The 23,059-nt window shown below is 29.5% G+C and overlaps 1 protein-coding gene and 1 long non-coding RNA gene across 10 annotated transcripts; both read left to right on the top strand.

Moving 5' to 3' along the window:
- The first annotated feature begins 10,728 nt into the window (after positions 1-10,728).
- On the top strand, positions 10,729-13,845 carry LOC107845655. 4 transcript variants are annotated; one of them, XR_007045734.1, is made up of 7 exons: positions 10,731-10,973; positions 11,046-11,130; positions 11,300-11,516; positions 12,063-12,204; positions 12,312-12,421; positions 12,540-12,626; positions 13,762-13,845. It is a non-coding gene; the product is annotated as an uncharacterized LOC107845655 (long non-coding RNA). The 4 variants fall into 4 exon arrangements; XR_001666929.2 differs by having other exon boundaries at positions 10,729-11,130; positions 12,294-12,421; XR_001666928.2 differs by having other exon boundaries at positions 10,732-11,130.
- Positions 13,846-14,016: 171 nt separating this feature from the next.
- On the top strand, positions 14,017-22,182 carry LOC124887985 (transcription factor TGA4-like). Of its 6 annotated transcripts, none has more exons than XR_007045732.1 (6): positions 14,017-14,192; positions 14,665-14,793; positions 15,033-15,405; positions 15,561-16,258; positions 16,908-17,021; positions 18,032-18,372. XR_007045732.1 is itself a non-coding variant. In XM_047397971.1 (2 exons), the coding sequence occupies exons 1-2, from the start codon at positions 14,668-14,670 to the stop codon at positions 15,183-15,185; spliced, it is 279 nt and encodes a 92-aa protein (XP_047253927.1). In that variant the 5' UTR covers positions 14,017-14,667; the 3' UTR covers positions 15,186-15,201. The 6 variants fall into 6 exon arrangements, 1 of the variants encoding a protein (XP_047253927.1); XR_007045731.1 differs by having other exon boundaries at positions 14,017-14,793; positions 15,561-15,712; positions 15,936-16,258; XR_007045730.1 differs by lacking the exon at positions 18,032-18,372 and adding an exon at positions 22,049-22,182 and having other exon boundaries at positions 14,017-14,793.
- Positions 22,183-23,059: the final 877 nt, after the last annotated feature.

Here is a 23,059-nt window from a genome sequence, read left to right as displayed (position 1 = left end):
ATTATAATATATTTGCCGGAGTTAGTAAAAACTCAATAGATACGCAAAAAGATGAAATATCAAAATTAGAATCACAAATAGATAGTTTAGAATATATATATATGAACATGAACTATTCACAATAAAATGAACAAAGAAGAATTTATAATAGATGAAAAAATATATGAAAACCACGAAGGATCAAAAATAAAAATAGTATTTTCTAATCTAGAAGAAGATATAAGAAAATAGGTGAACATTTATATCTAATGTTAGAAAAAGAAGAGTTAAAACTAGAAGATAAATTGACAGCAATGGTAAGAATAGAAAAAGAAAATGAAGAAATAGATAGGAAAAAGGAAATAGAAAAAATAAAATAACAAACTACGGAAGAAATACAAAAAATAGAAGAAACTAAAAATAATAGGATTGCAGAATTAGAAAAAGAACTACAAATGTTAAAAGAACTGTATGAACAAAGACAAAAAGAAAAAGAAGAAAAAGATAGAGAACAGAAATTACTGAACGAAATAAATCAATTTAAGGAAAAATTGGAAATAAAAAACAAAGAATTAGAAATAAATAATATAGATATTGAAGAGACAGATAATTATGATTCCGAAGATAGTGAAACATATACAGAAATATTAACAAATACAAAAAATTTAGAAATCAATGAAAAACAAAAAGAAATTAATGAGGAAAACTTAGTAAGTACCCACACAGAAATAAATACTCTTGATAAAAAAGAAGATGAAAATATAATACCTAAAACAACAGAAATAAGAAAACCTATATATTATAAGAATAAGTTTAAAAAATATAATGAATATGACAAATGGATACCAAAACAAATAATTAATAAAAATTATAACTTTTTAGACCTAGACTGTGTAATAGATACAGAAAAAATAATACAATTATGGATAGGATATATGACAAAACAATTATTAGATAATAATATAAATATAGCAGATGCACTAGAATATATAGAAAGAACACTAATAGGATCAGTAAAACTATGGTTTTCAAATTTAACTGAAAATAGCAAAAAAGTATTAAGAACTAATAAACCTATAGAAGGAACATCATCAACAACAACTAAACTAACCCCTATAGAATTATTAAAAAAATATAAAACAGCTATAAAAGATGAATTTGGTAGTACGACAACAATAGAAGAAGAACAAGACGAAGAAAAAGATACAAATATAAATTTAATGTTAAAATTAGCAATATGTAATATGTGTTATATAGATGAATATACTTGCGCATTTAAAGAATATTATTATAAAGGAGCATATAGTATAGAAGAAAGTAAAGAGATAAGGAAATTATATTTTACTAAATTACCCGATCCATTTAGTTCAAAAATAATAAAAAGTTGGGAAGAAGCAAAAATAGTAGATACGTTAGGAGCAAGAATAAAATTTTTACGACAATGGTATAGAAACTTATGTGAAAAATATAGAGAAGAATTAAAAATGGAAAAAACGTTAATAAGAAATTTAGCATGTTGCAAAAATAAAATAGCACCCTAATTTGGATGTGAAGAAAGATATTATAAGAAAAGAAAAAGACATAAGAAATATAAAAAATATAAAAAATCAAAATATAAATATAAGAAACCAAGAAAAAGATATTATGTAAAAAATTATAAATACAAAAGACCATATAGAAAAAAGAAATCTATAAAAGAATGTACTTGTTATAACTGTGGAAAGTTAGGACATTTAGCTGGAGATTGTAAATTACCTAAAAATCCAAAAAATAAACAAATATCAGAAATAAAAATAGATAATACAGAATATATGCAGATAGATTATATAGATTATGAATTAGAAAGTGAGGATAGTATATATGAAATTTCAGAAAACGAAACAGATAATGAAATAGATAGTGAAATAGATGAATCAAATGACTGAAGAAAATATAAAAATAATAACAAAGGAAGAATATTTAAATGATGAAGGAATGAAACAAAAAATAATATTTGATAGTAACATATTTGATGAAATAAAAGGAAAAGAATTAGATTTAAGTGTAGAGAAAATATTTAAAATACCAACAATAAAAAATATTTTTACTAGGAAAAAGGATGAATATTATGTAGTATGCCAAAAAGAACATGTAATAGACTGCAGATATGCAAAAGACAAAGCTAGTATACCACTAGTAACAAAAAGAATAATTAATAAGGAGATAAATGATATAAAAAGTAAAGGAGATCCAATAAAATATGTACACCTTGGAGGTACAGAGATACTAATAAAAACATGTTTTAGAGAAGGAATAGATACACCAATAGAATTATATTTAGCAGATGATAGAATTATAAAACCTATAGAAAAAAGCATAATAACTGCCGTAAAAGGAAATCTAATATATCAAAAATTTAAATTTATAATAAGTGCAAATTATTCAGTAGCGGTAACAGATAGAAATATAGATAAATCACTCGTATTATATTGGAAAATATTAGGAATAGAATTAACCACAGGAAGTAAAATATTTACAGCAAGATGTAAAAATCTATGTGTATTAACAACAAAACATAAAATAACAGGAAAAAATAAGATTAACAAAATACAAATAGAAAGTCCATTCGAACAAATTGTAAAAACAATAGATTATAATGATTATAGCTATAGAGACATAGATACAGAAGAAAATTTAGAAATAGTAAATGATAGAATAAGTACAACGAAAAGAATAGCTAATAAAAAACCAGAATCATCAATCTCATGAAAAAGAACAAGTTATGAAATAAATTCAATAAGTAATTTAAACCAATATTACATAACAGGAAAAATAAATGAAAAAGAATATTTAATACTTTTGAATACAGGACAAGAAGAAAATTATATAGCAAAATATCTAGTAAAAAATGAAGAAATAAAGACTGATAATGATATGTGCCCAGATCTACCAAGAAGTTTAATAAATAATAAAAATATAGCAGAAAAAGAAATAATAATAGGAGTTAGAAAAATAAAAATAGAATTCGAAGTAAAGGAAGAAATACAAAAAGCAGATATAATATTAGGGATAAAATGGTTAGAACAAGTAAAACCATATAATATAGAACATACACAATTAACCTTAACATATAACAAAGAAAAGTTATTCTTAAAAAGAGCCTTAACATCAAATAAAGATATATGTATTAATGAAGATAGTAGTAGAAGGATATTACAGTAGATATTATACGCCTATGATAGATACAGGAGCAGAAGCTAATTTATGTAGATATAATTGCTTACCAGAAAGTAAATGGGATAAATTAAAAACACCAATAATAGTTAAAGGATTTAATAATGAAAGAAGCTTAATTACTTATAAAGCTAGGAATGTAAAAATGCAAGTATGGGATAAGATATTAACAATAGAAGAAATTTATAATTATGAATTAACATCAAAAGATATACTTTTAGGAATGCCATTCTTAGATAAATTATACCCACATATAATAACCAAAACAGACTGGTGGTTTACAACACCATGTAAACAAAAAGTAATAGCAAAAAGAGTTAATAATAAAATAAGAAAGAAAACTGATTGGATAAAAGGAAGTGAAAAAATTACACAAAAGTTAGAAAATATAAAAAATACTGAAGATACAATAGAACTAGTAGTATTTTCGATAAATAAAACAGAAATAACTATATTTTCAATAAATAAAATAGAAATAATTCAGAAAAAATTAGAACAATTATATAGTGAAGATCCATTAAAAGGATGGGAAAAACATAAAACTACTATAAAAATTGAATTAATAGATAAAAATAGCATAATAACCCAAAAACCATTAACATATAATTTTGACGATTTAAAAGAATTTAAAATGCACATAGATGAATTATTAGAAAAACAATATATACAAAAAAAGTAATAGTAAACATAATAGTCCAGCATTTATAGTAAATAAACATAGTGAACAAAAAAGAGGAAAAAGTAGGATGGTAATTGATTATAGAAATTTAAATGCAAAAACTATAACATATAATTATCCAATACCAAATAAGATATTAAAAATAAGACAAATACAAGGATATAATTATTTTAGCAAATTCGATTGTAAATCAGAATTTTACCACCTAAAGCTAGAAGAAGAATCTAAAGAATTAACCGCATTTACGGTACCACAAGGATTTTATGAATGGAACGTATTACCATTTGAATATAAAAATGCACCAGGTAGATATCAACATTTTATGGACAATTATTTTAAACAATTATCTAATTGCATAGTATACATAGATGACATATTATTATATACAAAAATTAAAGAAGAACATTTAAAATTATTAGAACAGTTTACAGATATAATAGAAAAATCGGGAATAAGTCTAAGCGAAAAGAAAGCTGAAATTATGAAAAATCAGATAGAATTTTTAGGAATACAAATAGATAAAAGTGGAGTAAAAATGCAACAACATATAGTACAAAAAATAATAAATTCGAAAGAAGAATTAGATACAAAAAAGAAATTACAATCATTTTTAGGACTAGTAAACCAAGTAAGAGAATATATTCCAAAATTACCAGAAACTTTAAAACCACTACAGATAAAATTAAAAAAGGATGTAGAAGATAACTATAATGAAGAAGATAAAAAACAAGTTCAAAAAATAAAATTTCTTTGTAAAGAATTACTAAAATTACAATTTCCAGATGAAAATAGAAAATTTATATATATAGTAGAAGCAGATGGTGGTGAATATAGTTACGGAGGAGTACTTAAATATCGATATGAAGCAGAAAAAATAGAACACCATTGTAGATACTACTCAGGTACGTTCAATGAGACAGAAATAAAATGGGAAATAAATAGGAAAGAATTATGTTCATTATATAAATGTTTATTAGCATTTGAGCCATATATTGTATATAACAAATTTATTGTACGAATAGATAATACACAGGTACGCTGGTGGTTAACAAAGAAAATACAAAATTCAATTACAACAAAAGAGATTCGAAGACTAGTTTTGAATATATTAAATTTCACATTTACAATTGAAGTGATCAGTACTAACAAAAATGTTATTGCAGATTACATATCAAGACAAAGCTACACAGATTGAAATAATAGAAGAAGATACTCTAGAAAAAATACTTAACACCCTAACTACGCTTTCAATGAAAGTGGACAGTATGGGTAATGAGATAGAAAAGCTAAAGACTAATGAAGATAAACTGAAGTCTATAGCTACAAATCAGCTAACTCAGCAGTGTGCAGAGCTATGTCGATCGGAAGACATTAAAGTTCCAGAGCTAGAAGGAGATGTTGGGATACTCCATAAAACCCATAACATTTATCAATCTACTTCTGCAGGTACAAGCAAAGGAGTTAATAAACCAAGATACCAGAATATGAATATGAATAAAATATTTGAGAAACCATTTACCCCAAAAACACAAAAAGACCACTTATTCAGACCCCCACAAGTTAACACATACCGAGATAGCCTAAACCAAGACAAAAAAGTTTACAACTACACCGCCCAGAAATACATAGAAAATATATACAGAGTACAAACCTTTCTAAACCATAACCCCAGAGCTACAAACATTAAAGAACCAAATACCAACTATATAACCCAAAAATTACAAGGATATAACAAACTAATTGCACTACCCAAAACTAACCCAAGCCTAGTAAAAACTTGTTTTGACTATGGACTATTAAACACCATATATACCCAAGACGGAGAAGAATTAACAGCTATGGAAGAATTATACAAGATATTCACCACCTACAAAAGGATAACGAAAGGAAATTTATTTTATATAAAGTGTTATACTGCACCGGCAGAGATACTATATGATGAAATAAAACCAGTTCTACAAGTTGTAAAGATAGGACTAACTAGAGACATGATCATACCAGAAGATATTACACAGCAACCGGAGATACCCAGAATTGAGATACCGGACTTCTACGCAAACAAACGACTTATTGGACTAGCTACGATTATTCAAGAACTAGCAAATAATTATACTAATGGAAACCCAATATGGAGCTATTATTCGAGAGATCATCAAATGATTTACTCTAATTCAAAAGAGCTACGTCAAGCAGATATGGAGGATGTCAGATAATGGATAATGACATTACTCAACCCAGAAAAACAATCTACCGTAAGAGCAATTAAAAAAGGATTTATTTCAGACGTACTACTAACAAGATATTGTAAAATAATTGGACACAAATACCCAGATCATCAATGTTCAAGATGTAATGGAGAAGATAATATTATTCCAGAAGTACATCTAGAATAAAAATCAAGAAGACAAAATGCCAGCTGGAAAGATAAGATAAGGAGCAATAATAGACATATAACAGATACGACAACATCAACGGAAGACAAGATATTTGGACCATTTATTGTACAGATTTTTAGTCTTACAATAAGATTATAAGTTAGCAATTATGTAGAGCATTTATGTAAATTTTGATCTTTCTTAGCTTTTTTAGGGTAGGTAGCTTTTTAGACCTATAGCCTTTTTGACTTTTTTAGTAATAGCTTTAATGCAAAGATGTAAAGATTGTTTCTTTCGTTCTATAAATAAAGAAAGCAGAAGACATTGCAGAGGCAAGCCTTCATGCGTTGAAGCAAACATTCTCTCCATTCCACAACAAATACTTTACTTAGTTAATTAAATAAACATATTTCAATGGAAAAAGCTATGGAGGAACAAACTTCAGAAATATCAAAACTACCCGAACAGGTATATTTATTTATGATTATGAATAGCTAAATTCATAATTCCCAACAATCATGATATGATAAAATAAATTCATATTAGTTACTTTATAGTAGAATTATTCAAAGAATAATATGTTAAGAAGTTTATTAAAAAAGAGGAAACGGAGAAAGATCCCTAAGGACTATGCCATCCTAAAGGTGAAACCAATGAGGCAAGAAGCCGTGGCGGGGAGTAACCAGAGTAGAGGCGCTGTTTAAGGAAAAAAGTATCCGAATTACCATGTTAATAGTGACGGAAGAACATATTATTTAAGAATAATCTAGTATATAGTAAGCTAAGATGACCATATTTTGTTATGTACATGGTTGAAGGGAATATTTTGAAAAAAGAAATTTTATGAAAATGAATAATTATTTATCTGATGTGATGGTAGATAAATTTAAAATACTTATTTTGAATGCACTTAGAGATATAAAAGTAGCAGATATAAGAAAAATCATATTAGAAAAAGCCTTTGGTAGATATTACATGACTAGAGTAAATTATATACCATACCTACCTAATTACTCTTACAAATACTTACCATGATAAGTTACATAGAATTTTTAGAAAAAGATATGGGAAACATACAGTTACTAGAAAAACAGATAAAAATAAATATAGATAAATACATGGAAACTAAAGATATAAAATACATAGAATTTCTTAGTAAAAATATGCAAGAACTACTAAGGCTAAAACAGACAACTACAAAATATTATAATAAAACCAATTTTAAAAGATAGATCATTTAGATTATCTTAAAGTTTTAATCTTATATATGCTTAAAGATATAGAAATTATAGATATTAAGAAAATAATATTAGAAAAAGTAATAGACTATGAAATTGAAACTACAAATTGGCTAGAACAGTTATACGAAGAAATTTACCCAGAAGGATATTATTCAGATTAAAAAATGTTGGAATATATCAGAAAAACTAGAGAAAATCAAAAAAATCTAAATAATGAAATTAATTATAGAAACCGAATTAGAAAAATAATGGAAAACCTAAAAGAAAAATTAATATGGATAGAAAAACCTTAGAAAATTTAGAAAAAAGTACATGCGATAGTTTATATAATTTAAAAAACTCACTACGAGAAGAACAACACAAAATAATAAATAACATTGAAAATCTAGAATTAGATATATATTACAGTACAGATAGGATAAATTATTATACAGAAATTTGTAACTCTGCAATTACTACAGGATAAAATAATAAACAAATTAATGAATATATCTTACGAAAAAAGTAAATTATTAAAAGATATAACTTCTGAGTGATTAATCAATTGACCCACATATAAGCGAAAAAAACAACTAAAAATTATAGAGAGGATAATTTCCTCCTAAATAAAAATTTAGATAAATCATCTAACTTTCGAAAATAATAAAACGTATATTAAATAAATTGATAGAAGTTATACCTCAAATATTCATATCCTTCTAAAGCTTAGATTCTGAATTGAATTAGAATCTAAATTGAAATGTTCAGTCTTTTGCGTATTCTTCTGAGCAAGGTCACAACCTAACAAACATAAATTATGACAACTAAAAATATGAACCAATTTAAATAAAAATTAAGAATAGAAATTTAAAATATCACAAAGCAAAAGTAAAAAATCACATACGTAGACTTATCGAAACAACGTTTTAGTGATCAACACATCAATTTTCAATAATATTAATACACACACACAAAAAAAAAAAGAATAGCATAAGTTAAATCCTATATCAATGGCATGTGTAAACATGCTAGACAAGATTGTGGAGAACTCTCTTCTTAAAGTTGTATTCAAAATTAGTACTATTTCACATACAAAATAAAAAAGAACTTCTCTCGTGAGTGTATTTACGTAGAATTTAAAAAATTTAGAATTCTAATTATGGTATATCTAGGACTCATATTTATTTCTTTTCATATTTTTTTTTATGTTTTTTTTATGTTATGGGAGTCTTTAATATAATAAAATATTAATTGAAGAAAAATAGCAAAAAGACAGATTTTGTCTAAAGCATAACGTTTTAATGAAGGATAAAAAGTTTAAATATTTTCACACTTTTAATATACTAGAATAATAGACGTACGTTGCACGTGTATCAAGCATTTTCTAAGAATAAATTTTTTAAATTTTGTACTCATTTAAAATACTTTATATAAATTATTAAATGGTGAGTAAAATTTATACAAAACTTTAAAATGTTATACATATACATTTGCATATTGAAGATTAAACCTCAAACCCAAAAAGGCCCAATAATTTTTAAAATAGAGAAAAGAATGAATTAGGAAAGTAAACAAATATTAGCATTTGTTTTGTCTGAACTCTAAAAACTTCCTTTTCTTTCCATGAAATTCTCTCTTTACTCAAACATTTCCTCTTTATTATTATATTACATATTATTTTATCGATTTTTTATGTAGTAATCACTTGTAATGAGATGATTGATAATAATAAAAATTCTATAAATTGATTTTAAACATAAATCATAAAAAATAATTTTAAAATTTTGTACGTATTTAAAAAACCGCATACAAATTGATAAATTAAGAGTGAAATTATACACTAAATTTCAAATATTTTATACACATAATATGGCTCAAACCCATTATATAATACGGCCCAAATCTGTATCGGCCCAAATAATTAAACACAGCAAAATCATAATAAAATAGAAAACTATATCTTTTCTCAGCCTTCGCAAATTAATCATTGTGATTTGTGATATTTCCTCCATTTATTTTTAGTTGACATATTTTATTTTGAAAAAATTAATTTGATTCATTTTCAAAGCTAAATTAGATTCAATTTATTTAATATTATTTTAAAATTTAAATTTTGATATTCATAAACTCTATGAAAAGTTTTATAAAAAATATATTTTTTTATAATTTGAGATTTTGTGTCAAATGAAAATATTCAAAGACAAATTCATTATATATATTTTTTTGACATAATTAACTTTTTTTTATTTTACTGATATTCATATATATGTGGATGTATCATATAAATTGAGACGGATTAAAATGATAATCATATGATACCCAAAAATATTTTTGATTAAAGTAGAGTAAATACATAATTACCCTCTGATGTTGTCTGAGTTTTTCAAAAAGACACCTAAACGTTACTTCTGACCTATTGCCCCATGATTCTTACTAAAACCGTTGTAAATACATCATTTTGATTAAAAAAATTGACTATGCGTGTAAACACGAACAGAAAGCACGTGAATGGTTCAAAATTGACTTAAATATCCAATCAAAAGCCGCCACGTGTAATTATATCAAATATTTTAAAAATCTCTTCTTCTCCTCTTTAACAAACTCAATTCTCTTCTTCCTCCATTGATAGCTTATTTTGAAGAAAAAATTTATCTCTCTTCTCAAACTTTTCTCAATAAAATCATTCTTAAATTATCTATTTCTTGATATTTGATTGTTGTGTAGATTTAAATTCTAATTTTTACTTTTTATAGTTATTATATATCCTCTTAAGAAGCTATAAGGCTCCATTTTAATTGAGTTTGATGTCATCATTAAATAATCAATAAATATGTAAATCAATACAAAATTAGAAAGCATTACAAAATTAACATAAATACGAAATTGAAACCATTGAAATGAAATTCAAAGAGCAAGAAGAATGGAGAAATCAACAACTGGATGGGGTTGGGGATGGGGGTGGAGGGAAGCTGCTATATGAGGGGGTTGTTGGATGGGGTAAGGTGATAAATTAAATAAAAAGAAAAAATTTATTAAAAAATAAATAAAATATAAAATAAAATATATTTAATACGTGACAACACCTGATTGGTGTGTATATTCACTCACTTTATTGTGACTGAAATTCAACAGGAAATGATGTATTTGTAATGATTATAGTAAGAATCGTAGGGTAATAAATCAAAAGTAAAGCTTAGCTGTTTTTTTAAAAAAGTAATTTTCTTAGGCCCAATAATTTCACAAATCCGATTCAGACCATAACAAAAATCTATCGGATAATTCTGCTTTTGAAAGCAAAAAGCTCAATCTTACTTTCCAAAAAGCTCTATCTTGTTAAGCAGCCGATTCACAAACATTAAAAAATTATATGAAAGTACACGTACCAAATATTGTAGAAACATTAAATAAAAAAAGAGAAAAGTGAAGCACGAAGCAAAATCCAATTGTCTTTCTCAGTTTCGATCTTAATTCTTGTAGATGTATCTACATAACCTTGAGCGGGGACTGGTGCTACCATCTTCAGGGCTGAGTATATGATGTTGATCTAAATTTCTCTTTCTTCGCCATTTCAGTAACAAGGTGCTACCATCTTCAGGGCTGAGTATATGATGTTGATCTAAATTTCTCTTTCTTCGCCATTTCAGTAACAAGCTCATCTAAGAAAGTAAAGTCCCAATCTATTCTTTTTTTTTTTCAATCTATAGGCTAGCCATCATATTTAGAGATTTGAGCTCGATTATTTCTTCTTTCTGTGTTTGAGCTGAATGTCACTGTGTTATTGCTGTTATTTGTACTATTCTGCTTCTTAATCCTTTCCACCACTAAATTTGCAGGTGAATCTGTCAATAGGTTGATCCTTTACAATTTTCCTTCTTGTTCTTTTCAGCGAGCTAGCTTGACTACACCCACTTCAGAGAAAAAGACGTGTGATTTTAGTGAGTTAGAGCATCAATTTTACAGACCCGTATGTAAAAAAGTGAGATGGTCTATGTTATACCAGAAATTGAGCAGTTAATGCATGTTAGTCTGGGGCTTTTGGCCGAAGGAAAGGTGAATAAGGAAGTTTGTTAGATTTTTCCGAAACTCATTTTTTTGACTGTGATGGATAATTACTAAAGTTTCACATATAATTTGTGTCAGCATGTTAATCTTACCAATTTTTAATGTCTTGAGGTTTGCATGTCAGCTCAGATACATAAATTTTAGTTTCTGAATCGAAGCAGGTGGCATGCATGCGTTCTATGTGCATTTCCATGGTCTTTGTTATTTCTAATTGTTGTTGTATTCATTTGAGTTGTTTATGATTGTTGTGTGTTCTTATTTTGTGTTTTCTTTTGATGGGGTTATGTTTTTTGACCAAAATTCCTTATAGGGGTATGATTTCTTCAGCTAATTTGCATCTGTTTATTGCGTTGTTATGATGTAGTTTTTGTTTTATTTCTTTGAGTCGAGGATCTATCGAAAATGTTTGGTCTATTTTTTTTAAGGTAGGGGTAATATCTTTGTAGACTCTATCTTCGCATAGAATAATAGTGTCGTTTTTGAATCAAATACAAATTTATTTCAACTTCCTGACACAATTATTGGCTAATGCAGTGGAAAAAAATTGAAAACAATGAACCTTAATGAAGCTCGGGCTACAGGTGTTCCTGTTTTGGCCGATGATGACTCTGTTGTTGTTGATTCACATGTAGATCGTATTAATAATAAAACAGGTGGAAATGATAGTGATGAAGAGGTAAACATGCCTATTTTTAAATTTTGTTTTCTTGAACTCCATGATAGATTTCGAAGGGGTGAATCTCATTGTCAGTTGTGTTTATGGAGTTATCCTTCCATGGCCAGAATTGGAGAGCCACTGCGTCATGTTTCTTCTTCAAGAAATTCGCATCTCTCCCACATGGGACTTTGACATCAAAACAATTAGGAGTAATTTTTCTATCAATATTGAGACGGTAACTTTCCTTCTTTTCATTCAGATCCCTTATTACTAAAACTTAGCAAGTGTAAGGGCTTTTAGTTATCAGCTTAATAGGTAATGTGGTATGTTTGGTGATTTATCCATTAATACAGGAAGGTGGTGTCGATATCAAGTAGACGATGTTCTTCTTGTGCACTCCTTAATTTGGTCCAAGCTTTGTAAAACAAATCGATAGCCAGGTAAAAGAAAGAATGTCACTGTAGTTTTTCCAACAATCTTTCAGTACCTTCTTAATTAAATTCTGAAGTATAGAATTTTAATTTGTATATCAATGTGTTGTTTTCTGTTCCTCTTTGTTTATTGTATTGTTATGTGTAGTTTTTGTTCTGCTTCTTTGAATCGAAGGTCTATCGAAAACTCCCTATGGTTCTTGATTCGTCAATGGTGAATGAAAAATGAAAGGAAAGAATGCTATGTTGATTTTATTTCCATGTTTGTGGTCTGATCACCAATGTGATTGAAAAAACAATTGGTTGAGATGAGAAAATTGAAGCATATTGGTTTTATTATTATTTATAATATGGTAGGAGGAATAAATAGTTAGAATTTCATTAGCTGGGTAGTTGTTAGTAATATTTTCTTACTACTGGATCCTTTCAAAGACAACTAAGAATAGGAAAAAAAATAAAATCTTGGTGATTCTTGTATGCAGTTAGAAAAATGGGGATTGATAGGGAAATGGGGTTTGTAAGAAGGGCTGGTGTTATAAAATGGAATGAAACATGCCAACCAAGCCAAATTTGTGAGTGGTAAATCCATCAGATGTCATGATTTTACAGGCAACATTTAAGTTTTTGTATGCCAGCAGTATTAAGTTACCTGAAGGAAGCCTTTTATTTAGTCGGTTTATGCATTTAAATTAGCTGGACTTGTGAATTTGATTACTGCATGTCTGAAGCAAAAAAATAAAACAAAAATTACAGTAGTAAGTTATCAGGAAGAGAAAGAAGGGAGAAGGAAGTAGTACTACCTTGCAACCCAACTTACAGAAAACACAAAGGGAAGGCAAATAAATGTGTAGTTCCACAAATGAGATTTAGAGAAACTTCGAAAAGCAACAAAGAATCTCTTTTTGATGAATTCCAATATTGATGTAGGACCTATGCAATAGTTATTGATTCTTGAGAACTTATACTTCATACTCTAAATTTATCCCTAATATATTGGGTAAGGTATATATAGATGTTACTCTTACCTCATTGAGTTGTTTTTCTCTAATTTGTTTTAAAAATTCAAAATGTCCAAACCAATTACGGAGTTTGAATATGGTTATGCAATTTTAAATTCATGGATTACACGTATCTTCACGTGCAGGAGGCATAGATGATGGATTTTTTAAAATTTGGAATACCCATAAGGGACATGCATCAGCAGCAACAAAACTGGAGCTCAGGCAAGTTTTAACATTAGATTTTGCTTCTTATAGCAATTATGTATAAGTCTGCATGGATACCACAACTCCCACGTTCCACTAACTTGACTTTTTGAGCAATGACATTTCTGTTTATAGATTTATCACAAATTTCCATCATAATTTTTTATTCATATAAATTTTTCTTAAATCGACAGATTTGTGGGCTTCAGTGGAACAGGCATCACAAAGAGATAAGAAGTGGTCATGGATTTGGAAGGGGTAAATCTCATTGTCAGTTGTGTTTATGGAGTTATCCTTCCATGGTTAGAATTTATGTTTGAGCTGAGGGTCGATCGAAACCACCTCTCTACCCTACAAAGGTAGGAGTAAGGTATGTGTCTCTTACCCTTCCCGTCCCAAACCCCACCTTTGGGATTGTACAGGATGTTTTTTATTGTATGCTCTCATTAGGATAATAGTCACGCGAACTGACATTGACATGCAGTGTATAAAAATAGATAATGATGTTGTTCATTCGGAGACTTGTGGTGATTATCGGACCTTTCTTGTATCTCTTCTGTGGCCTGGTCAATAAATGAAGAGTCCACACCATACAAATAGGTGTTATTAGTATGGCATCAGTATTGAAAACATTGTGTGTAAAGCAGGCAGTTACTATTGCATGCTAATTAATGTTTACTTAGTAGCCGAGTTTGTTGATCTTTGAGTCAAGCAATTAGAGTAAATCCATGGGATATTGAAGCTGTGGCTGAGGCTTTAAATGTGGGCATTACAATGTCTGATTTCGATAAACAACTTCTTCATGAGAAGTACTACGCTATGTAAGCTCTGCTCTCATTCAGGGAATGGATAAACTTCAGCTGACTCTCTCACAGGGCATCCTAACTATGACCACTGGAATGGGAAGTTACAGTTATCTGATGGTTTCCAGTATGGAAAAGTTAGAAGCACTGGAAAGTTTTGTTAACCAGGTAACACTTTCTATTAATTTAATAGCACGGGGTAATTACCATAGTTAAAGTTAAGGCTCCATGGTCGGTTCAGTAGAGTGAACAGTACTGAAATAATTTTGCCACTATGATTAGACAAGGACTATTTTCAATCCTTCATTAGCAAGAATATGAAAATTGTCTCAAAAAGTGGTTATTTTTTCATATTTGATACTCTTAGCAAATGATAATATTTGATGGTGCACATATTTTCTTCACAGGCAGATCACCTTTGGCAGCAAACACTACAACAAATGTCACTTATCTTGACTACACGCCAATCAGCCTGGGGTTTACTCGCTTTTGGAGAATATCTTCAACGTTTTCGTGCTCTAAGTTCTCTTTGGGCTGCCCATCCTCATGAACCTACCTAGCCTATTATGACCAAAATTGATGAAAATAACTAAGTTTCCTTAGCTGCAGCTGTTAGTGCCTGAACGAGCTGCATATGGAAAATGTAATCAAAGTCCTGTCTAGATTGTGATATGGTTTTCATACTCCGAAAAACATATTATTCAGGAGTCATTTTTTCCTTTGGCCTTCTCTACACATCATTGAAAAGCAGAAAAGCAAGGTTATGGTGGTATGGAACTGGTATGTCATGCAAACATTTAATCACTAATATGGTCATTTTTACAGTATTTCTTACACGATCGATGCATGTAATATAAATCTTCTCATGAAGTTGGATGTATGTATGTAGTGTCTATTGACTTACCTAATTTTACTTTATTTTCTCATTGAATCAGGGTGGTTCAGAAGCTTTTTTGCGGATTATGGAGTTTCTTTAATGGTTCTTGTGTGGTCGGCACTCTCATATGGAATGCCAAGCAAAGTGCCCTCTGGAGTACCCAAAGTCACCAAGCAGTTTTCATAGAGATCGATAGTTCTCCTGATGCAAGTCTGTCTCTTCTCATTGCCTATATCTTGGCAATTATGACATTGCTCTTAATTTGCAAATAATTGTTCATACAATTCTTCAATATCCTTTTTAAGCTTACTTATTCAAAGGATTACTGTTCTATAATTGTTAAATAATGGTTGTAGTCCACATTAGAGAACATTTTAGTTCATATAGGTAAATATTGAGCTTTGTAAAATGAACAGTTTGTATCCTATTGCAGACCACAGTAGCTAAAGAGTTGGAACATCTAAAAGAGGCAGTAATGAGTACTGAAAACAAAAATGGAGATAAAGCAGAGGTCACATTTGATACCATTGGAGAATCGATAGTTGGAAGTGCCATTTAATAGTTATATTCTTTCTATTACTCATTTTACAGCATATGAGTATAGGACTGGAGGTAAATGAATTCAGCAGGGGCATCCCAAAAGCACAGTTGTGGCTGGCCGTTATAGTTGGTTCATTTGGTGTGTGGGTCAGATGATTCTTAGCACGACTAAGAATATATCAGCAGCTTGCAGTAGTTTCAAACATGAAGAAAGTAGTGAGTATAGCTCTCGATGTTTTTTGCCTTTTGTGAAGAGCTTAGAAGATATGACGATTTCAAAAATATCTACGAAATAATAAGTATGAATTATTAGGCAATAGAAATAAAATATTGGTCTTATATGAAATATTGAATTAGGCGACAAAATCTAACAGAATTACCTAAAACTGTTCCTGCAGTATACAACTTTTCATCCTCGAATGAAACAAAATTGTTCAAAAAACAAAGTGTAGAGAAGGGGCTCTTGCATTCTTGAACTATAGTGCCATCGCTGAATCCAACCTCAATGTTCTTATTGACTGAAAGGAAGTTAGGATTGGGAGGAGCAATGCGGCTATTCATTATATAGCAGAGTTTTCTTTGACGTAAAAGCTTTTCCCATGTTGTAATATGTCCATTGAAAAGAGTGGCATTAACTTTTATGTCCTGAAAAGACAGAAAAAGAAAAAAAAAAGATGAATAAAGAAAAGGGGCTAAAGGAATGACACTTTTGCTTTTGGTAAAAGTAAATTTGTGCCATGTTTGCAATTACTGTCACAAAGTAGTAGTATTAATTAGTTAGGTGTGTTGTGGTGCTCAGTAATTTTAAAATCTAGATATGTTCTATTTGTATGTATCCGCTGATTGAACTTTTTCGGTATGACAGGATACATCTAATGTAAGGCCGATGATGCTAGAATCTGTTGATTTGGAGAAATACTTTGATCCCTTTCCCACTGGTGAGACCGGAGACAATTCCCTCACTTTCATCCCCCTTCAGGTGTGTTTCAGTTGCAAAACTATCAACTCTCCTTGTTTTGAATTTCAGTTATCGTTTTTGAGTAGGGTGAATATAAATGTCCGGTTATTCTGTTGTGTATTTAGTTTTCAATTGATTGCCCCGGCAAGATCTCAGAGGTTGTCTCATCAAGTGAAAACTCAAGTTTTCTTTAATCCATCTTCAAAATTAATGTGTTAAAAGTTTATGTATATACAGAGTGATTTTACAACATAGATGTTCTTGATAAGAAGAATAGTAGAAGAAAATTAGTTATAAATAAGTGAAGTGATTGATGAAGTACCTCTTCATCGACGAATGTGAAAGTTTTCCGAGTACCACTTGTTGTTCGAGCAAATTCTTTTATTTCTTGACACCCTATGACCATGATTTTTATTATGGAGGTATGGTCGTGGAGCTTGACTGTGCTAAGAGGAACAACTTTGGTAATGGAGTCTGTTAATTCTGTAGTGCAACCATTGAGTTTGCTGATTTGGTGAGTGAGTCCATTCGTTGTATCTAGTATTCGTTGTATCTAGTACAATAATATTCGTAAAAAAAAGTTATAATAGCAGTGACACATAATTATATAACAAAATGTACATAATGAGGTGAGAATTTCACCTGAATATGTGAACTTTATTGGTTGATTAGTAGAATAGTAGGAGAGGAATGTTAGGAGATGAATTAAGAATAAAGCAAGTACAAACTAACATAAACAATAATATTCGAAAAATAAAGATAATAATAGCAGGAACATATGATTATATAACAAAAGTAAATAATGAGGTGAGAAGCTTACCTGGATATGTGAACTTTATTGGTTGATCAGTAGAATAGTATGAGAGGTATGTTAAAAAGGATGAGGTAAGAATAAAGCAAGCTCAAACAAACATAAACGAAGCAACTTTTAAGATGGTACAACACGAACTTAAGTAAACAAAGCAACTTTTAAGCTGGTATATAAATTAATATTATGTTTGAATTAATTACTAACATTAATAACAATATAGGAGGAAAATTGCATAAAAAGATTTTGGAGAAGAGACAAATTGGAAAAAATTGAGGGAGTAACGAAAGGAGCAGCGAAAGAAGCAACAAAAGGAGCAGCGAGAAGCTGATATGTTGAATGCTACAGAGACAATATCCAATAGAATGGTATTTATAGAAGTTAAATTTGTTGGAACGTGTCTGTAATAATTTAGCCAGAGTAGGATTTTATTTTGTTTTTATACTAATTAGTGAGAATAGGATTAAGGGATTTTTTTGTAAATGTAGTGTGTTTGTACTAATTTAGTGGGAATAGGATTAATATTTTTACTATAAATGTAGTGGCATCTTAGAATGAAATCGGATTAGATAATCTTTATTTGTATTGATTTAGTGAGAATAGTATTAGTTTCTTTTTTTTTTTTGGGGGGGGGGGGGGGGGGGGTAACTGTAGTGTTGTTTTTTAGTTAAAAAGGAGTAGAATAGGATTGTATTGTGCATTAGCAGTCGCCTGAAATTTATAATGTTATTGGATTTGTAGGCAAATTTTATATTATTTATTGAATTGGTAATTTAAATAGAATATACGAAAAAACGATTTTGTCTAAAGGAAAGACTTTTAATGGAGGGCAAAAAGTTCAAACGTGATTTATAAGACCCTTTACACCTTTAAGATAATATATATATATATATTATAGAGAGATAGATAGATATAGATACAGATATAGATTATAGATAAACCTCTTCAGTCTTCAGTATATATATACCTTCTGTTCTCTGGAATATCAACCACAATTAGTCTTTAATTTTCATCTCTTTAAATTTTCTTAGGTGGAAAGAAGGGTCAATCTTGGCTTTGATAATATATATATATATAGATATATATATATATATATATATATATATATATATATATATATATATATATATATATATATATATATATATACCTTCTGTTCTCTGGAATATCAACCCCAATCAGTCTTTCATTTTCATCTCTTTAAATTTTCTTAGGTGTCAAGAAAGGTCAATCTTGGCTTTGATAATGACACTGTCCAGAGATGTTGCATTGGCCATGTTTGTTGTGGCATTGGTCACTCTTATCCCCTTTGTACAAGCTCAGGAGTTTTCTCCTTCTCCTGCACCGGCTAGTGATGATTTGTTCCACTTTTCTCCTTTTTTCAACCTTCATATAATTCACATATATCTAGGGTTAATTTCACCTATGGTCATTGAATTTTATTTGCTGATGTAACAAGTAAATCTTAATGACTGTAATTATACGAAGTTTTGCGACTTTAGTGACTTCTACTGATATAAACAATAATTTCGTTACTTACGGATATAAAGGGTAAAATCTAATGACCAAGCATGAAACTAATCCCACGCTTTTGGATTCTTTATTTGGCTAGGTTGTTGTGATAGATTCAGAATTTAAACTTTGTAGGTTTTAAATACATTTTTCTTTTTTATTTCTGCACATATAAGATTTGGCCTCAAACCAACAGATTATGTCAATATCTTGAACCCATGGTTGGATCTATCACTATGCATGTGGGTAGGGTCGAAAATGTTGGTCAAAAGATAACTAAGAGTGCTAGATAATATGTCAAATCTATGTTTTCCTCTTTTCTAGTTAAGTTGTAATTGAACCATGAAAACTTGAACAGTAGGAGTTAAATTTAACATGTGGTAACACGAGAAAATTAGGTAGGAGATGACAAAAAAAATTTTAAATTAAAAATGGTGATAACTTTGACCAGCTAAGGTCAAAGTTTCATTTAAATTGTGATTAAGTTAATTAGGGTGTAAAGTGTAATTTTTAAAAACTTTTAAATTTTTTAAAAGTCCTCCAACTCTAAATTTCAAATTTTAGAATTTACCCCCTTTTCTTATCTTTCAATCTTTCTGGTTTTTTCTTTCTCTCTCCAAATTGCTTTTTCCCATCTTCTTCTTTTCTTATTTTTTTCTCTCTCTAGATTTTTCTCTTCTTCCATCTTCTCTTCTTCTTTTTCTTTCTCTTTTCATTTCGTTCTTTTTTTTTTTAATTTTCATGGACTATTTTTTTAAAAAATTGAAAAGTTTGAAAAGAAAAATTTTGATTTCTGTTAAAAATGAATGAAGAAATAATTCAGCAAATTCAGCAACTACGAGAGTTGCTTCAACAACTACGGTAATTGCTGTAACAACTACTATTAGTTGTTGTGTTACAACAATTATCGAAGTTGTTGTAGCAACTTCGACTGTTGCTGAAACAACTTCAATAGTTGTTGCAGTAACTTCGATACTTACTTAATTTCTGAAAAAAATCTGATTGAAGGAGGAGCCCACAAAAAATTGATATTTATGGTAAAAATAGAGGTGGTGGTGTTGGTGGTGACGTCGAATGAGAAGATGACATTTGTTGTGGTGTTGATAGTGACGATGATGGAGGAGAAAGAAGAAAAATAGGCGATATTATGTAGAGGGAGAAAATAATGGTGAATCTGAAAGAGCTGACAATGGTAGTGATAGTGATAGTGGAGGAAGAGGAGGTGGTGGCGGCGGCGGCAACAAAAAGGGTGTGGAGGAGGAGTGGTGGTGATGGTATAGGGATTTTTGTGTAAATATGGTGTAGAGATCTTTGTATAAATAATAAAACTTGAGGGTTTTAAAATTAGTGTCATTAACACTAATCTTAAAATTGTCACATCTATTCAATATTTAAAACTTGTGTCACCCTTTTTTAGTTTTGAAACATTTTTGTCACCCTTAATTAATTTGATCCGGTAATTTATTATTTGGGAGTAAAATTTTAAAATTATGGTATTTGGGTTCGGGATTGGTAAAAAATATTACTACCATTTGGTATTTGGTATTTCTCGAATATCCAATAATAGTTAAGTGACCCATAGGCCACATACCTAGTCCACACTCCAAAGACCACGTACTTGTGTGAATATTGCTCAAGCAAACTTTGAATTATTAAACATAGACATAAAGCAGACTCTCAACTTTATACAGCAGACTTCCTTGCAACCAACATATGACAACTTTTGAAGAAAATATCACGCTAAGAATAAAAATCAGGGCGTGGAAGGGAACAACAGAAAAGAAGTCTTCATGACATGATACATAACACCATTGTTGGCTGCACTTGCCCAACTCTAATATTCCTAACATAGGTCGTAATGTCTTTAACCAAGGGGACTTGGTTAAGCCTTCTTAATCCTTATGTTCACATGTTAACAGCAGATGGAAATTATCGAAAAACTCAGCACTTGGCTTATAACATAACATATATTGCTCTCCATCATATTTATAAGAAGTAATATTATGACTTTGCATTACATTTACATCCAGTTCGTTATATTCAGTTCGTGTTACATCCATTTTGATATAAATGTTATTCGTCTTACATCCAATTCTCCTCTTCTTAGAGCTGGAAAAAACTACAATAACATAGGTTTTAAGGTGTTTCATTAATTGAGCCACACATATCAACGTGTAACAAGACCAAACAAAATTAATTTTTTCTGGTGTAAAACTGTGTATTTAGAGGTGTAAAACTACCAAACAAAATTATTTTTTTCTCAAAACGTTGGTTGGAAATCACCACTATTATCACCAAATAAGATCACTATAAGCATGTCCAACTTTAATATGGTAATACCGAATTCCGTACCAAACCAAAATTTAATTTACCGATTACCAAACCGAAGTTTAATGTATGGTATTTGGTATCTACTTTCATTTACCGATTATCGAATTACCGAATCCGAATTATGAAAATACCGAACGGCCACCCCTACCTGGTAACACATTATCTAACTTATTTTTTAATTAAGTATAAAATCACTCAATTATTATACTTTGATAGTCGTAGTTACATTTTAGATAATGAAATAGTGTCAAAGTTCTTTAATATTATATAGAAGTTAAACTCGATCCTTAACTTCAAGTTGTGAAAGGTGAATATGTAATCATTAGATAATTCCAATTTCAAGTTACCCCATATCTTGTTGTTACTCTTTTTTCATAGTCGTATTTATAATTTTCAGGAACAACAATTGATCAAGGAATTGCATTTGTGCTGATCTTGCTGGCTTTAGTTCTTACCTATCTCATCCATCCTATGGATGATAAATTAGGATTAGGTCTACATTTTTTTTTTTATCTTTTAGTTTGCAATGTGAGTGGGAATTAGAAAGTTCAAACAGGAGTTGTAATAACAAATTCATTCATGTCTTAATGGTAATAACACGAAATAATATATATTATATTTGTGGTTGCTTCTTCTGATCCTATTTCCATCAAGAGGTATCTAAAATAATTTTACTATCCAGGGGCTAATGCACTTTCGATGACTGTGTCACCTGACATCGCTTTGTCACAAAATTTTACTTAATATAAATAATTAAGATGTGTATGAGATTCAACATTAGTTTGAAAATAAATTTAAAAGCGGCGAATAGACCTGTCCATAACAGTCATTTTGTGCATCTTTATCTAGCTTTTCGTCGCCCCTTATTTTCTAGTTGCAACTCTTTTGCTTAAGATGTCGAACTGGATGATTCTTACCCCAAAAGTTATTCCTTAGTAGCATAGTACGTAGTAGAGCTGTCGACGCTAGAACTTCTATCTATTTGATTGACCGGTTGTGCTAGGGGAGAGCAAAATAGACATGAATAATTATATATAGTACATGATGACACTGTGTCATAAAAGTGTGTGATTAGATTAGTGGTTAATCTAGATCTCTGTTAAAAAAAATTTACATGTTTATGTTCATTTTTTAGTTTTGTCTTTCTAAACGAAACAGAAAACAAATAAGTATTGAGATGATGCAGTTCTGAGATTAACCTAACAGCTTATCTTGCAGAATGAGAACCATCATCTAAGGTAACTCCAATAGCAAGAGCGAACAGATTCAAAACAAAGATATATATGTTGTTTCATATATTCAAACTTAAAAAAAATTCTGCATATTCATAAGTGAATCCAGGACCATCTCAACAAGTTTGGGGGCATAAAGGTAAACTCTAGAGAGAGGTGTCCTAAATATTTGCTTT

This window comes from Capsicum annuum, chromosome 10, assembly GCF_002878395.1.
Source record: "Capsicum annuum cultivar UCD-10X-F1 chromosome 10, UCD10Xv1.1, whole genome shotgun sequence".
Lineage (NCBI taxonomy): Eukaryota > Viridiplantae > Streptophyta > Magnoliopsida > Solanales > Solanaceae > Capsicum > Capsicum annuum.
Note: the sequence above shows the minus strand (reverse complement) of the source record. Positions and strands in the feature narration are given on the sequence as shown.

Coding starts and splice junctions, on each gene's coding strand:
- LOC124887985 (XM_047397971.1), top strand. CDS start 14,668: ATGGATAAACTTCAGCTGACTCTCTCACAGGGCATCCTAACTATGACC. Junction 14,794..15,032: donor TGGAAAGTTTTGTTAACCAG/GTAACACTTTCT, acceptor TTTTCTTCACAG/GCAGATCACCTTTGGCAGCA.